The sequence below is a fragment of the Alligator sinensis genome, unplaced genomic scaffold (assembly GCF_000455745.1).
Source record: "Alligator sinensis unplaced genomic scaffold, ASM45574v1 scaffold301_2, whole genome shotgun sequence".
Lineage (NCBI taxonomy): Eukaryota > Metazoa > Chordata > Crocodylia > Alligatoridae > Alligator > Alligator sinensis.
Window position 1 is genome coordinate 3,471,129 of NW_005841874.1, and position 17,849 is coordinate 3,488,977.

The following is a 17,849-nucleotide window of genomic DNA, read 5'->3' on the forward strand; positions in this document are numbered from 1 at the left end:
AGTGAGAGCCGGGCCGGGCCGGGCCCCGGATGCTGGCACGTGGGCTCCTCGGCCCCGACGTTTGGCAGCGGGCGGCGCTGCCTCTTAGCCGTGGGGCGGGGTGGGGAGCGGAGCGGCGCGGAGCCCGGGGGCACCTCCCCGGCGGGTGCGGTGCGGTGCGGTGCGCTGGGGCTGCGCCCGTGCTCCCGCTGGGGACAAGCGGGTTTCCCGCTCCCCTCAGGGTCGGACGTTGCTGTCTTTGGGGTCAGGAGGGAATTTGACCCCATCAGATGGGTTTTTTGGGGGAGGGGTTGCCTTCCTCTGTAGCAGGCGCGTGGCCCTGACCCGGCCCCTCTGGGCGCACGAGCACCCTCCCCAGAAGCAGCGGGCGGCTGTTGGGTCAGGTTGGGTCTCCCCCTCACCCTAGGGCAGGGTCTGTCTGTGTTGGGTCAGGTTGATGCCCTGTAGCGGATGTTTTGGACAGGGGTGATCCTGCCTCAGGATCTGGATGAGCTCTGGAGGCCCCTTCCAGCCCGACAGCTGCACGACGGTGTGATTTTTACAGTACTGCCTCCCTCGCGCCCTTTGGCATCGCGTTCACGCTCTTGGCAGCAGACGGGCGCTGCTGGGCGCTGGGCTCGGTCTCTATTTGACTAAAACGAACTGTTTACAGCTGCAGAAGATGCAGAAGGAAAAGGCCAACCTGCAGAACCAGCTGACCGACTTGGAGGAGCGCCGGGAAGCAATGACCTCGCATTTGAAAAACGTCAGGCAGGAGTTCAACTTCACCCAGGTAAATGGGCGCTGCTGCTGGATCCGTCCTGCCGGGTGGAAATTCTCCCTCGTTTCATTCGTCTGTTTTGTCCAAATCAGCGTCACCATTTGCGAAAGCTCTCGTAACCCAATCGTCCAGGACTTGGCCAGGAGATTAGGACGGCCACATCTGCGATGTCTTGTTTAATGGCCTTTAAAAAAGATAACGGAATACGTCGGCACGTACAGTAGGAAGCTTGAAGGAGCAGACTTAGCTGTCTGCGAGGACTCGCAGGGCCAATGGCTAGATGTGTGTGGTCCAAGAAACATAGAAGTTTACTTCAATACAACACGTTTGTGCTGATCAAAACCAGCTAACTGTAAAATGCTAAAGAAGCCTTAGATCTGGGGTTTGAAAGTGGGGAAAAAAAGTTAAGTTTCTGTTTATACTCTAAGACATCTGGGTAAGACAGGCCCAAATCTTCAGGTCAGCGTAGAGATGCTTTGCAGAATATGCGTAGCTGTGATCTCCACAGTTATACTGCATTAGGGAATGAGGTTGTTTCGTGACAAGCCACGATATAAACCAAACATAATTTGTATAGGTTACTGTTGCACTCGGAAGACACAGATGTGAATTGATATAAGATAACCAATAATTAAATAAAAAAGTTCTTTTCCGCAGAGTTCATATAAATAAATGCTGTAACTTTCCAACAGGACCAGAAGTCAGGACACCTGGGAGCTCCTTCTGAAGTGACTTAAAAAAAACTTATGTCAAGAATAATTGCACTGATCTCAGTGGCATTACTGGTTGTACATTATTACTGGTCAGTTCAAAATTAGACTTGTGGACTCTTGTTTCCTAGCCTGCCACCTAGTATTTCTGTGTTCTTGGGCAAAACATTAACCCTTCCATTCAATTATTTTTCCCATCTGAAACATTTAATACTATTTAAACACCATATGACTGCTTACAGATGTAACCCCCGCCCCCACCCCCAAAAAACCAAACAAAACCAAGCCGGCACAAGTTCAGCGCATATCCAGAAGAGGCATTGCATTAGTTGAACCCAGCTCGCCCAACATCTATATAGATTGGGTCCTTTGGTGGGGCTCTATTAGCCCTTTTATCTAATAGGTGATTTAATTTAATTAAATAAGTGCCAAAAAGCCCCACTGAAGTGTCCAATCTATACAGACACTGTGGAACCGGGTCCAACCGACACACTGCTTCTTCCGGTACAGCATATTTTGGGTGGATTTTTTTTACATGTCTGGCAGCAGCCTATGTGAAAACACTTGAAAAGACTTTATTGAAAGTCACTAAGCACAGAATTTCTATTCTAATATTATAAAAGCCTTTGTCTGTCTGCCTGTCCGTAATGCTTTATTCACATGCTGATTGGTTCTCTGAAACAACCAATTAGAGTGCTCCAGCAGCGTTCTGGACAGGCGGCAGTGGCGATGTGCCGCTATGATGGTGGGGATGGAGCGGGGGAACAAGGCCAGTGCTGCTGGCCTTGCCCCTCCCCTTGGCTCTGCTCCCTGGAGGCGGCGGCAACAGAGCAGGGAGGCAAGTCCCCAGACCAGAAGAGGGGTGTGGGGAGCAGGCTCAGCCCCGGCCCTGAAGTGGCAGGGAGTGATGGGGGGGTGTCAGAATTGGGCCCAGTGCCAGCCCTGAAGCGGCAGGCCGGGTAGGGGGGAGAAGTGGGCCCAACCCCAAAGCGGCAGGGGGTGGGGCGGGACATGGGCCTGTGTCCCTGCCACCCCCCACCCCCCGCCATTGTTATGGGCAATTTGCTAGTTCTTACATAATAAAGGGCTTCGTCTGTCTGTCCATAACGCTCTTGGAGCACTCTGACTGGTTACTGAAACAACCAATCGGAGTGGAGCGCTGCCACGACAGCAGGTTCAGAGGTGGGAGTAAGGCCAGCGGTGCTAGAGGTGGCGTGGGGTGCTGGCAGAGGGGAATGGAGGGGATGGCAGGGCAAACTTCCCCCCCGCACCCCGCTCCTGGGAGGTGGCAGCAGCAGCGCGGGGTGGTAGCGCTCTGTCCCTGCCTACCCCCCCCCACATCATTCTTGATGGGCAATTGGCTGGTAGTAGTATATTTTACCAGTACCTCACTCTCTGATGACATTTTAGCAGCTTCATAATGTTATTCCAACTACATGAATCTTTAGAACTCCATCTGATAAGAACACAGCTTGGCCCCCTGGGGTCGCCACAATGATTTCCCTTCTCTGTTATGGATGAGAGCCTCATTCGAAAGGCAAAAACTGATTTTCATCCCTACTTCTGGAGAACCTTCAGAGCAGTACTGAGTACCATTTGGTATATGGCTAAGAATCTATGCCTAGTTTCTCCAAAATCACTAGGCAATTTGGAGGGGACTCCATTTTGAGTTGGAACACCTCAAGGAGGTCCAGTTTTCATAGCTCAGAACTTTCTGAAGACTACCCCCACTTTAAGCGACACAAAGTTGTGCCCCACAAATTGCTAGTTTGAAAATTCAGACCTGTAACTTCAAATGAATTCCTGAGATAAACTCAAATAATGAATCTGTGATGCATCCCAGGTGATGGGCTCTGAGAGGTTCATAGAAGGCTTTTCTGCAGCTGAACAACCTCTCATTTTTAATGTGTTAGATGGCAAATTTTAATTAGCCATCAAAATGGAGAACACCATGTGCTCTCTTCTCCCTTAAGAGCAAGGCTCCTAGTAGGTAAGAGATTAGGTATTGTACAGGGAAAAATATATTAAAGCAATTTTGCCAGACAAAGAGAGGCACCCAGCTGGCATGTGGCAGCATCAGTGTCTAATCCATCTCTCATCTCAAAACAATAACATACTCTCTGTTGCTGCACTTCCTGAATCAGAGAGAGCTGGGTGATGAAGATACTTAGTTTGAATATAATTATTTTTAGGCTTGTTTAGTTCTGAACTGCAGAATAGTGGAATAATGGATTCTGTGTATTGGGTGAAGTATTCTTAATCACTTGAGGTAGAGAGACTTGATCTATATATACAGAGAATAATGCAGCACACTAGATTTTTATATTAATTTCATATCTTATGGTCCAAATGCTAGTCAAGTCAGTGGCTAGCCAGTTTGAGTTTATACCAGTGGAATTAGAGTTTTTAAAACCTCGGTACCGTATTTTGTTTGTTTTATAACACTCCTGTGTGCAAATTCCATAATTTGTATTTGCTTTGAGTTCTTATTTTGGTTTAAATAGTAAAAATGCTAAAAGTCTGTTATCTACCCCATGCAAAATTTTAAACAGTATTATTCTTTAGTCACTTTACAGAGCCAGGGAGAATGAAATTGAAACTGAAAAGCACTTTAAAGCCCTTGCTGAGAGAGAACTTGGACGTCTCAAAAGTGAGATTCAACGGCTGGAAAATGAGATGATTTCCTTAAGAGAAAAGAAAAATAATCAAGAAGTAAGATTTTAAGAGTTTTATAATACAGACATTGCCGATTTATCTCTCAGTAGTTTTCTTGCTTTCATTTGTTGTTTCTTTAGACAAATGGAGTTACCAGACACTAATTTTAAGAACAGTTCACCTTAATGGAGCCATGACATTTATGATATTCCACAAATATTTAGGACTCAGTCCTTCAGGCCTTGCTCAGGAACATGCTAGGAGTGTTTGTCTCATTAAACCTGGTCCATTACTGGGCTTAAAACTTAAGATGTAATTGTAGGGTTTTTACATTCATTTGGGAATAATTCTTCTAGCCTGTTTTTGGTTGCAGGGACCTTAGCTGTGAGTGTGAAGTAAAGCCTTCTTGTAGTACAGCTCAGAGGCAGCTACTACTATCAAGTAACCAGGGTACCGTGGCATTTTACAGACAAATAAAATAACAAGTCCTTGCCCTAATGAGTGTGCTCCAGAGGTTGGACAGAAGAGAGAGAGAAAATTAAAGAATAAATCCACTGAGATGCCTGCTTCCCATCTCCAAGAAGTCTGTGGGAGTGAGGCCACTGAGCACCTAAAAAACCCCCCTGCCAAACAAAGGCAGAGAACTGGGGTTCAGACAGAGATAAATAACGACAGTGAGACAGATATGCTAAATGCTATAAATGCATACTTAGATACACCACTACATTGTTAGTTTGTCTAGGTATTTCTCTTATATTTTAAATGCCCCTATCCTTGTACTTCAAAGGATAAGCATGGTTTCAAATACATTTTTGTTTTGTCTTCTGTACACAAATAGTAATTGTGGCAGTTAAGAAATGCACTATAAAAGAAATAAATGTATCGTTCTCTTTTCTTCATACTATTATGTTTTTTACTTTAAGCTGGCTTTCTTCTTTCTCCTTTCTTTTGTTAAATTTCTGTCTCTCTCAACAGCCAAAACAACTGAGATCCTCTTCCTCCTCCTGGCTGTACACTTGAGGCTGTATTCTGCTACACACTCACATTATGGCGTCATTTGGGATCGCTTGTAGAGCATTATTCATTGTACAGAAGGGTATCAGACTCTACCCCTTGGATTGTGAGGGGTGAATTGCATTGGATGAATTTCTTACCCAGTGTGCATTAACTTCATATATTAGGCATCATATTGCAAAGCTTTACTTACCTTAGTTTAAGATAATTTATTGCTGTGCTTTCTTTTTAACACCCAGACATAAAGTGGCATTGTTCAAGCTGAAGATATTTGCCATAGGAAAGAAACTGATCTGCCCAACAGTACTGTCAGAGACCTTTAAATTCCTAGATTCCAACAGTGTGAATTGTCTGCTTTAATTTCTGTGCTCAGCATATTATTAATTACAGAACTTTTATTTCAAATGTTATTAGAATAACATATTCAAAACCACTCAAAAGTTGGAAGTCTTAAGATGCCAGATGAACTGGGATCATCAAGCTTTAGAGGCTTGGTTAGAGGAATCAGCTCGTAAAGACAATGATGCAGTCACCATCCAGAAGTATGCCCAACAAGATGATGGGAAATTAAGGGTATGTAGATCTAACAAAACATTTTATTAAAGCTATAATTATTTTTTAACGAAAGAAGAAGCCATTTATAGCATCTTGTCGTGGCATCATAAATTAATGTAACTATATGTGAAACTCATGTTAAAGGTTCAATACGTAAGTTTTTTGTAAGGGGTTAACCTGCATATTTTGAAACTAACTAGAGTGTATTTGTTTTGATGGATTAATGTTAAATTTTTATTTTTTTCACGTATAGCAAAAAAGTAGACTAATATTTAATTATGGCTAATTATCATAAGAAAACTGCAGTCAGTTTCAAGCAGAACCTCTAACTGAATTTAACAGGGAGCTAACCCTCAAAATCCATGCCATGACATGACCCTCTTGAAAAAAAAGTATAATTACTTTAGATGTTCCAAATTGAATAATTGCTTAATATCTTGAAGGATGAAATAAGCAACTATTATAAAACTGACAGGATTGATGAAACCCTGTCATTAAATATAAACTAGACTCATTAAGCAATAGGTGCAAAATTCATAAAGGTTGCCTGAAGTAGAACGTTCGCTTAGAAAAAAATCTTTTGTTGATTAAACTTAAACATTCTTTTCACAATGTTCAAATAAAAAATTAATTTATCACCATCTGTTCTGAATGAAACACTTAACCCAGACACCTTAGCTTGCAGAAGTAGTCACAATGATCTTTGATATCACATTGATAGCACACAAAATAATGAGTATATAGGATCCTTGCAAAAGCAAATGCTTGCAAGAGCGAGCCCTTTGCTTTTTATGGATCTTGAACAATACAGACCAGAGGCTCAGGGACTTCCTATTTAACCGAGGCAAAGCTTTGTATTTGTTTATAATTCAATATCTTAGTGTTTACATCATTTCATTTCAGGTGCTGACTCTACAGATAGAAAAGTTGACCATGGAAACTAATCAGAAACGCAAAAATCTTGATAACGAGCTTACAGAAACCTTAACTGCTCAGGTGTGTACATAAATCAAGTGGAAACTTAGTCCACCCTATGTGGGGCATTTACATCAATGTTAATTAGGCTCCATTTTTTAACAGATTGAGCTAGACAAGATAGCTGAAGATTTTCGCAGAGTTCACCACGAGAGGCAAGAACTTATCAGACAGTGGGAAAGTACGATAGAGCAGATGCAGAAAAGAGATCAAGAGATAGATCACTTTGCTTTGGTATGGCTATTGATCAGAATTTGATTTGCATAAAAATTGGGCCTGACCTTGCAACAATGCAACCAATAGGAGTTTTACTGTTGACTGAAATCAGAAAAGAATTGGATAATTAATTTTAAGACTTCCAGTTTTGCTCATTATTCCTCTTTATTTTTAATAAGTTCTTTCAAACTTGACAAGTATTGCAGAAGATCCCCTAGGTAAATGTTCTTAGATTTAAGGGATGTCTGTCTAGTTCAGGGGCAGGCAAAATACAGCCTGCGCGCCAGATCTGACTCTGTAACTGATTGGCTCTGGCCTGTGGGCAGGTGTCTGCCAATTGATTGCATCCAGCCTGTGGTGCTCCACATGGGACCAAGCCCTGCACATTCCCACCTGGGGCAGCCCATGCCATGTTCCTGCCTGCCAGTGCACACAGCAAGGCTGCTCTCAGTGTGGCCACAGCCCCCTAGTACTGCTTAGCTCCTCCTCCCCCCAACCCCTGGTGGCTCCTCCTCCTCCTGCCCCTGCTGTGCCACTCTGGGCAGGAGGCAGCACGGGGGAGCTGTAGGAATACATGCCAGGCACCACATGCTCAGCCAGGCCGGGGGGAAGCTCCACCTGGGTGTTTCATGCACTAGCATGTGGGGCTCCAGCTCCTGGCTACCTTCCACCCACTCAGCCGCCTACAGGTGGGCGAGTAGAGTGGGTGGAAGGCAGCTGGGAGCTGGAGGCTAAACAATACTTGGGTGGCCGCAGCTGCACTAGGAGCAGCCCCACTGAGAAGCTCTGTGCACTGACCAGGGAGGGCAGGAACACAGGCCGGTCTGCCCCGGGGGGAGCAAGTGCAGCTGGGTGAAAAACTACACCTGCACCTTCACCACCTGGGCAAGCTCTGCTGCATGCGTCCCCTGCACACCCCCCTCCCCCCCCTTCCAGCCGCTCCCAGGACCTAGCACATGAGCAGCACCCCCCCCACCCCAATCCCCACACACACCTTCACACCCACAATATCCAAAAGTAAGACTTTATTTTGAGCAATTATGCAAATCACCTCCATATACACCACTCAAAACAAATCAGGACAAAAAATTAAAAAAAAAATAAAATTAAAATATGTTATAGTAGATGTTTAATTTTTAGTATACGAATTTTTTTTATCTGTAATTTGTTAAAAAGATATCTTCTGAAATATTTTATATGTACATCCCTCAAGAGCTCCCCAAAATGCGTTAAGTGGCCTTTCAGTCAAAATAATTGCCCACCCCAGTCGAGGTAAATAAGGTACCTATCAAGCTAAAGGATACTGATTAGCTCCACTATATGAATGACCTTCGGTTTCCTGATCCAGCAGGGGCTGGCATGCCTTACATCTTACAAGTAACCATCTCTCTGTCCCATCCCAGCAGCAACATTAGATGTAACTCATTTTCCTAGGAGCATAAGGATAGTAGGCTATGATGTAGGGGAACTGAAGCCCTAGAGCACGATTGGAAAGGGAAACTGAGCATGGTAAATTTTTTAATTTCTGATCGAGCGATGATTTGTGGTCTCACTTGCAGATGTCTGTCAGTGGGAACATATCTGAGTGCAGGAATTGTCCTTAAGCACATCCTGTAAACATAAATCAAGTGTAGTATTCTTGTAAACCCTTCTCAAAGTCTGGCTTTGAATATCTGTTTACACATTAGTAATAACTTCTAGTCTTTGTTCATCTCCGTCCTCAATGTCTTATATCAGGGATCAGCAACCTTTTAGGAGCAGTGAGCTGAAACAAAACAGCTCGGGCTGAGGTTGACTGCCACTTGTGACCCAACCTCCACTGTTGCACCCTCTGCCACGTATTTTTCCCCCCCACATTGCCACTAGAAACCACCATGCCCACAGCCCAGTTACTGCTGAATGACCACTGCTGTCCCAGCTCTGTGGGCTGGATAAAAGTCCTTTGGGCTGGATCTGGCCTACAGGCCATAGGTTGCCGAGACCCTGTCCTGCAGATTTATGCTTCTGTGATTGGAAATACAATTACAGGGAAAGGGAGATACAAATAATAGACAAAATAAAAAGTTCATCATGTAAAGAATTTGAAATGTGCATAGAAATATTTACGATCATGGGTACAGAAGTGAAACTCAGAAGTTTTCAAAATCTTGTCTGATGCTTTTTTGGAAAAAAATTGTAATAGTTACATCTGAAAGAAGCTACTGAACAAAATCTTAGCTCTGTTATGCTTACATTGGGAGGCATTCCAGTTCCCTCAGCTGGCCACAGTCTGTGGAGGAAAAACAGTCTGAGTCATACCAGAAATGCAACACTTAACATTATAAGAGAAAAAAGGCAAAGGAGGAATAATATGAAATGTGAATTAATTTTTGGCAGCTGGCTTAACTCAAACTGTGTGTGTGATGATGCGTGATCATTGAAGGCCAGGATCTGCCACCCCTCTGCACATACTTATAGCAAGCAGCTCCATTGCTTTTTTTTTTTTTCCGTAGGGGAAGGGGGGAGAAACAAAGCAATCCATTTTGATTCTGATCGTAGATCAGATCAGCTGCTTGAGATTGTTTTTATACACATCTCAAAGGACTACAAATTACTTGCTGTATACTTGGTTCCATCAATATCTGATCTCTTGCTGGGAATCATTCTTGAAAAATACCAAAACTATCCTTTTCTAAAACCTCCAGTGCAAATACCTTAATAGACCTTGGTTGTCATTTATTTTTGCTGTTATAGTAACTGTCTCCTTTTTGGTCTCTCGACCCCTCCTAGTCTGTATAAAATGGTGTTTATGTAGTCCTTTTCCTTTTTGTGTCACTTGACCCAATTTTACAAAGTTTACAACGTCACATAAGATTTTTCATTATGAGAGAAATCACTGAAGTATTGATATTTTAAGTTAGGTCAGTAAAATGAGAGATGCATTAAAGTTAATTTAATGGTGACAGGATACCGTGTCTGCTTGATGCTTAATTTAAATGTATTTCTGTTTTCTTAATTATATTCTGGTGATAGTAAAGAAAGAAAATAGTAAAAAGTATTCTGGCAGTCTTGCTATACCTGTTTTATCTGTTTACATCAGATTACAATTTTTTAATTTACCTAAGGGTTGTTTTTTTAATTATTATTCTGCTAGTTATTAGCAGAGACAAGACAGGATATCCGAAAGAAAGAAGATGCGATTAAAGAGAAGATCCGTTTTTTGGCAAATGAGACAGGAAATAATATAGAGTATGAAAAGAAAATTGCTGCTACTGATCGGCAAGCTGCCAAGCTCCGAATTGAGTACCAAAATCAGGATGCTAATCGAGTTCAGCTCCAGGATGAGGTAAACCTGCCAGTTTCAGACCAAATAAACAGAAACATGTCTAACTTTCACTTAAAATGAAAAAAATCTGACAAAGAGAGAAAAAAGTATTCCGTCTTCTCATGCATTTTTATGGTACATCCCTTATGTTGGAACAATGTTTGCCACTATCAGGACAGCAACGTATACTGGAATGTGAATCCTGACCTCGAGACTTTGGCTATGGTAGCACAACAGAAGAGGATCATATAGTTGAAAAAAAAGGGATTTTTTTTTTTACTTGACTGTCTTCATATGGCTGGCACATATGCAAGGAGCTCTCTTCGTTGTGTAGGCACCACTGCTAAAGGGAATAGGGCCACACTCCTGTCGCCACAAAACTAGATCCACCCATGATACCAATTATTGGATCTACAAGAGCCCTCATGCTCACATTGAGCCTCACAAAATTAACAAAGTTCTCTGCAGATTTAGGAGTTCACTGACACATGTGCTATGCCAAGAATAGAGCCTTTAGCTGTTTCCCCATTTGTCCTGTTTTCTTGGTAATTAAAAATGTTTTAAGCCACATATGCAATTGGCATAGTCAGTTTATTAACATTATTGGCTATGTTGACTTGCACCAGTTGCGAATCTGGAATATATTTATCTTCCATTTAGTGAAAATACATTTTTTAGTGTCTAGAATAAACTTGGTGTTGTAGAAACAGAGATGTGTTAGCAATATTAATAAACCTTTTGAAGTTTCTGATCAGGCAGTAAAAGTTGGTTTGTTTCTGTATTTGTATTGCTGAGTAGTAAGTATGACTTCTGAAAATTGCTTAGTTAGAATGTACTACAGTATGCTAGAGTACAAAACAGAATAAGCAACTCTTATTTAACTAATTATTAGCTGGATACTTTAAAAACCACAGTGGACAGGACTGCTTCTGATTTAGAATCTATGAGAACACGGGTAACCAACCTGAAAAAAGAAATTCAGGAAAAAAACATCAGGTAAGAATGACAAGCTCTTAATTTCTTTTAAGTGTGCAATATAATCAGACCTTTGATCAAATAATTCCTAACAAGGAGCCTTACATTATTTTGGTTTCACAGCTGGACCATTCTAGATACTCTGGATTATACAGCCTTCAGATACTCAATATAATACCTAACTCTGGAGAAAAAGTTCTGGTTTGGGCCCTGGCTATCATAATTTGTAAATTAAATAAAAAGTGATGCTAATGGACAGTATCCAATACAGTTAGCTACGTGAATGAATACAAATATATACTCCATGGTTACTTCCATTTTATTTAAATTAATATGAGACAGTACTTCGGTTAGATTTCTCAGTCAGTTGTATTAAAGAGTGTTGAGTAGTGTGTTATGTGTGCCTCTCATTTTAACTCTTTATACCATGTAACTTTGTTTAGGCTAAGCCTTCTTAAAGATCAGAATATGAATCTTTCAAATAAACTGAAGTTTGTGACTGAGAAGACACTGAGTTTAGAAGAAAAAGCTTTTAGGATGGAAGAAATTCTGAAAGAAGAAGAGAGAAATGTGAAGGTAAAGACTCCTAACACTACTTGAAAATGGGAATTAATATAGACTTTATACATGTGTCTGGGGCAATCATTTGTGTGGATTAAAATATAATAAGATGGCCTGCCTCAGGGTTTGTTTTTTTTTTAAGTAAACAGGAATCCATTTGGTTGTATTTGGATGGAAAATGTTTAAGAAAAGCCTCAGTGTCACAAGAGGTAATTAGGGTAGTTGGTTGTAGCCATGTTGCTCTAAGGACACAGCCAGATGAGGGTCTTTGGGTAGATGTGATAATATTTTATTAGACTAACTAACTAGTTGGAAAAATGGTTCTTTGCAAGCTTCCAGGCACAAACACCCTTTTTCAGGCATAGGGGTTTACAAGAGGTAATTGCATTTTGCAGAGCTTTATTATTTCAAAATGTTAGATTTGTGCCTAGAAGTGGAACCAAGAATTTTGCAATTGTTTGTGATATGAAATTAAGTTCTCTGCCCAGCTCTACTGGGAGCCCTTACTTCTAGGCAGTCTGTCCTGGTGGGCTGGTCCAAAGCTTAGGAGTCTGGTGTTCCAGGCTCTCAGCTTTTTAGCAGCATATCGTGCGGACTTCCAGGCAACCAGGAGCCAGGAAGGAGGGTTTCCAGGTGGGCAGGCGGCTGAGCAGAATTCTGCTAAACCTACCTGACGTCCTTTAGAATTTCAACAAAATTGATGCCCTTCAGCAAATTCTGCTAAAATTCTCAAATTTTTCAAACCACTCTACCTGTTACATTCTGGCTGTCAAAATACACCCGATACTACAAAAAACTCTAATCCCTTTTGTAAGATTGGGCGCTATTAAATAATTACTATGGTTCGTCTAAAAAATGAGTAACTACAGGCCTATACTTGGATAGTAGCTTGCATGCACTCAGTAAATTTGGATATTTATCTGAAATCGTACATACAAAAACACTTTATAAATGGAGGATCATCATTATTACAACATAGCAAAATGTCAGTATATTATGATCTTTTAATATTGATCTAGGATCTTTTATAATCTCCAGAACTGTGATCATGGTTGCAGACTGCTCAGTAAATGCAGCATTGTAACAGCTGTCAGCCAGACTTTCCCAAAGTTGAGAAGAAACTTCAACCTCTTTTCTAATTGGCAAATAATTCCTTTCAAATGAGTGAATATTGAGTATCTGACTGATGTTGGCTTAGAGAGTATTGGGTTCTCTAAAGCTTTTCTTGTCATGAGTGTAAGCTGACTGCACTACACAAAAGTGGAAGAGCAGGTGTTCCCAAACAAGTGACAATAAAACTAGCTCACACATTTTGTTTCTGCCACTTATCTTCCCTCTATCTGAATTAATTTTCAAGCAATAGCTGTGTACAGTACTGCCCTTGTGATTGGTTTGGGTGCTCTTTTACAAACCTAGTAACTTTCTAGCACATTAACTATGCACTTTTAAACCGTACTTTGAATGTAAGTATAGAAATTAGAAAAATTACGCCTTTGTTGCTTATGAAGGGTTTTAAAGCAAACCCTGTAACTTAAGAAAATTCAGTATTACAGAGAATGTGAATACAAGATGGGATGATAGAACATTTCTGCAAATTTAAAACCAAAATTGTTTTCCTCTATATTTGTTACTAGAATGGCTAAACTGTTGCCAGGTGTTCTTTACTTACATATGTGGCAGGTAACCTAAGATGACACTGAGTTTGGCAGCTTTACAGCCTGAGGGTCATATTTTAATGAGGATGAACTGTTCTTGAAGAATGTCTGTAATGTATTAGTCAGAAGTATGCCTTCCATCACCATTCGATAAGCCTGTCTATTTGCTGCATCTATTAATTTACTGTGAAAATACAGTTAAAGGAACAATGTAGATAAAAATCCCACTTGCCAAGTTCCTCAAAGACTTCAACCACACTATGACAAAATACTGTTGCAGGAGTGAATCTTATTTAATACCAATTTGTGTAATTCGAGGACATCTTTTGGAAGCAGTTTGGTTTAAGTCGTCACATGGAAATATAAAAGCCTTAGTTACTAAGGACCAGATTCTGATCCCATTTTATCTGACAGTAGTTTTGCCATCTTTGCTATTAATTCTAAAAGTTGCTCCAAACTGGAAACATTGATATAAAAAATAAAAACAAATATTAAAATAACTTTAAACCTCCCTCACTGCCTCTGTTAAGACTTAGCTTAAAACCCATTGAAGATATTAAACACAATAGAAAGAATTTGGAAAGACTTTGGATCAGGTCCTTCCTTGCTCCCCCTTCCCTTGAGCTCAGGGCTTTTTTTTTTTCCTGTAGGAATTATTCCAGATGTAAAAAAAAAAAAAAAAAAAAATCTTTCAACCCAGCTTCCTGCCCACAAGTCATTTCTCAGGTCATGGATAGGCATTACATTTGTAGCACTAAGCGCACCCTTATGGTACTGCAAAAAAGGAAGTATATAGCTGTTCAACTACTAAAAGCGTGGTGAAACCGCCACAGTCCTACCTCTTTCAAATTGGAGCTTCGTGGCATCGCTTTTTCCAGCACTATGGTTAACACCTGTAACTGTCACATACAGTGTTATAGGACGTGGCTTGGTCCTCCAGCATCCCCAAAGACTTTGCTCCTTGTCCCTTACCCGTGGCTCCAGCGATTCTGTCCGTGACTCGCACCAAACTTTACTGACCAAGGGAAGTGGAGCTAAGTCAATGACATGATCAACTTGCTGCTTGGCACTTTTTTGGTAAACAAGACTAGAATCCTTTCCAATCCATGTGGAATCTAGTTTCAAACTGTTCCCAGAGTACTGGAAGAAGGCCTATGCTGTTTAACATCTTCATCAATGATGTGGACATTGGTGTCAGAAGCGGACTGGCCAAGTTTGCCGATGACACCAAACTCTGGGGTAAAGCATCCACACCTGAGGACAGGAGGGCAATCCAGGCAGATCTTGACAGGCTCAGGAAATGGACGGATGAGAACCTGATGGTGTTCAAAACCAAAAAATGCAAGGTTCTCCACCTTGGGAGGAAAAACCTGCAGCATGCTTATAGGCTCGGCAGTGCTACGCTGGTTAGCACTACAGATGAAAGGGACTTAGGGGTCAGGATTGACCACAAGATGAACATGAACCTTCAATGTGACGCTGCAGCTAGTAAAGCGAGCAAAATGCTGGCTTGCATCCGTAGATGCTTCTCAAGCAAATCCCAGGACATCATTCTCCCATTGTACTCGGCCTTGGTGAGGCTGCAGCTGGAGTACTGCATCCAGTTTTGGGCTCCACAATTCAAAAAGGATGTGGAGAAGCTTGAGAGAGCACAGAGGAGAGCCACATGCATGATCAGAGGTCAGGAAAACAGACCATATGGTGAGAGGCTGAGAGCCATGGGACTCTTTAGCCTGGAAAAGCGCAGGCTCAGGGGTGATCTGGTGGCCACCTATAAGTTAACCAGGGGTGCTCACCAGGATCTGGGGGAATGTCTGTTCACCAGAGCGCCCCAAGGGATGACATGATCGAATGGTAACAAACTCCGCCACGACTGATTCAGGCTGGACATAAGGAAGAAGTTCTTCATTGTCCAAGCCCCCAAGGTTTGGAATAGACTGCCACCAGAGGTGGTTCAAGCACCTACTTTGAACACCTTCAAGACACACTTGGATGCTTATCTTGCTGGGATCCTATGGTCCCTGCTGACTTTCTGCCCCTGGGGCAGGGGGCTGGACTCGATGATCCTCTGGGGTCCCTTCCAGCCTGAACGTCTATGAAATCTACTGCCCAATTTGAGTCTACTCTGGAGATAGTTTTGCTGATTCTCCAAACTGAATCAAGCTGGCAGCTTCACTTGAATCCAGTTCTGTGCCTCCAAATGGTGATGGCAACAGCAGCATGCTTCTCCATGCCAATGCCCTGTTTCTCAAGAGTGGGAGGCAGTTTGGTGGCTTTCTCCTAGCACATCCTGAAATTCTAGTGCCACTGCTTCTTGTCTTGGGTCCTCAGGATGATTCATTCTCACCAGTCAGTGCTTTGGGCTACATGCAATGGAGTGCCAGAACATGGTCTGTAAATGGTCCCTGAGCACCCCCAACTCCATGGTGTCCAGGATGGCATCAGCCGGGTAGCTGCTGGCTGGCATGCTAAAAGGGAACAAGGCTGGCACATGCATGACCAGGGCTTCAGTCATGTGCATATGGACATGTATGGTACTGTGCACTAGCCTGCACAGGAACTAAACAAGCTTGCTGAAGAAGTGTTGGCAGGTCTTGAGTCTCTGCTGACAGGAGTTATGGCACATGTGTGACCTGCTGGCATGGCTGGATCTGGAGCTACAGGGCACACAATGGCAGGGATCCATTTTGGGTGGGGAATGCAACTGATAACTCTATGGGAATGGAAATGGCCCAAGCAGACCATGGCTGTACACTCCCATTGCTAAATGGGGAGAGGGGAGTCCCTGCGTGGGCATGGTACCTGGATGGACAGCTGATTAGTGCTGTTCCCCTCCACTTGGTTGTCTTCAGTAATCTCCAGAGATGGGAGCCCCTGGAAAGCATGCTGGGATCTCTGGTGGCCCCCTGGCTGCAGAGCACCAGCAGTATATGCCACCTCCATGCTTTGCTGTGCTCTTCTGGATGATTGGGCACTTAACAACTGTATGCACATTTCATATTACATTGTCATGCTGCTGCAAATTTCCCATGAATTTTTCAAATAAACATCTGTTCCTACCTGAGTGTCACTAACTGTTGTGGGCAAGATGAATTTGAATTTACATTCCAACAGATAAAAATCCTTTTGTTTTTTTCTTCCAATATTTTATTAAAGTTAAAATTAAGTACATCTTTTGCAAAGGACTTGTAGTATACAGCAGAGTGGTTAAGATGCTTCATTATGAATCCAGGGAGCCTTGTTCCGGGCTCATGCTAAAGGCTGCTCCGCCCCAGTCAAGCCAGCTGTAAATGGACACCCAGTCCTTTGGCCTAGGGACGCCAAGTTGCTAATCACGTTGAGCTACATCACTTTCTGGTGTGCTCCATAATGTGCCTAAACCACACTTGCCCAACATACCACAAAGACCTGGGATGAACCTTGGATCCACTACAATCAATGACTGAGACTCTTAAATGTAATCTAGGCAGACAAGGTTCTTTGGGTAAATGTGACATCTTTTTTTTAGACCAACTAAATAGTTGGAAAAAATGGTTTTTTTTACAAGCTTTTGGGGACAAACACCCTCATCCAGACATAACAAGAATCTGCTGGTGCTTATGTACTCTTCTGGGTGGAAAAGAAGCTTAAACCAACATGTAAAATGCAGGTCTGTGAAAATGAAAATACATGGCAGAGAAGATCAGAGGGGCTAGGTTAACAGGCGCGAGACAGGTAGGTGAAGTGGGGGGAAGAGAGGACTGTTGAGCTGTGATAAAATGTAGCTGGTAAAATGTAGAGAGGTTACCTGGGGTTACTGGATGGCAGGCAAATTATAATGTGCCATAATCCAACGTCTGTATGTCCATATCCAATGTCCATGATTTTTTGTATCCAGTAGATTAATGAAATGAAGTTCATAGGCTCATCTACAAAAGGTGTTTTGTAAATTCCCTTTGAGGATTAGAACTGAGAGATTGGAGAGAGTGGCTACCTTGTGAGAAGCGTCCCCCCACAGGTAATTGGGTATTTTTGTCTTTGATAGATTTTTGGTGTGCGTTCATTCTGGTACGCAGTTGTGGTTTGATTTCTCCTACATAGTTTCCATCAGGGCATTTAGTGCATTGGATGAGATGCATTACATTTCTGGAGGTGCAGGTGTAAGATGTAGGAATGGTGATGGTTTTATTGTAGAGGGTAGTTATTGTGAGGGTGGTTGAGATTATTGGCTGATTTTACATTTCTTGTCCCAGCATGGTCTGGATCCATTCAGTGTGCTTGGGCCATAGAAGAAAAACAATAATTTGTTTTTTAGATATATAGGGAGTAAAAGGAAGGCCCAGGGAGGAATAGGACCCCTGCTAAATGGGCAGAAGCAATTGGTGACGGACAGGGGGGACAAGGCTGAACTCCTCAATGAGTTCTTTGCCTCAGTGTTCCTAAGCGAGGGGCACGACAAGTCTCACTGGGATTGTAGAGAGGCAGCAGCA

At 42.5% G+C, this 17,849-nt stretch overlaps 1 protein-coding gene across 1 annotated transcript in view; it reads left to right on the forward strand.

The window, feature by feature from the left end:
* The first annotated feature begins 169 nt into the window (after nt 1-169).
* The window catches only part of CCDC39 (coiled-coil domain containing 39), a 38,361-nt gene continuing 20,681 nt past the window's right edge, over nt 170-17,849 (forward strand). The window contains exons 1-8 of the mRNA XM_025195982.1: nt 170-772; nt 4,036-4,182; nt 5,554-5,712; nt 6,598-6,690; nt 6,775-6,903; nt 10,019-10,210; nt 11,082-11,185; nt 11,608-11,740. Coding sequence (XP_025051767.1) covers nt 662-772; nt 4,036-4,182; nt 5,554-5,712; nt 6,598-6,690; nt 6,775-6,903; nt 10,019-10,210; nt 11,082-11,185; nt 11,608-11,740 — 1,068 coding nt within the window. The 5' untranslated portion in view covers nt 170-661. The remainder of the gene's footprint in view (nt 773-4,035; nt 4,183-5,553; nt 5,713-6,597; nt 6,691-6,774; nt 6,904-10,018; nt 10,211-11,081; nt 11,186-11,607; nt 11,741-17,849) is intronic.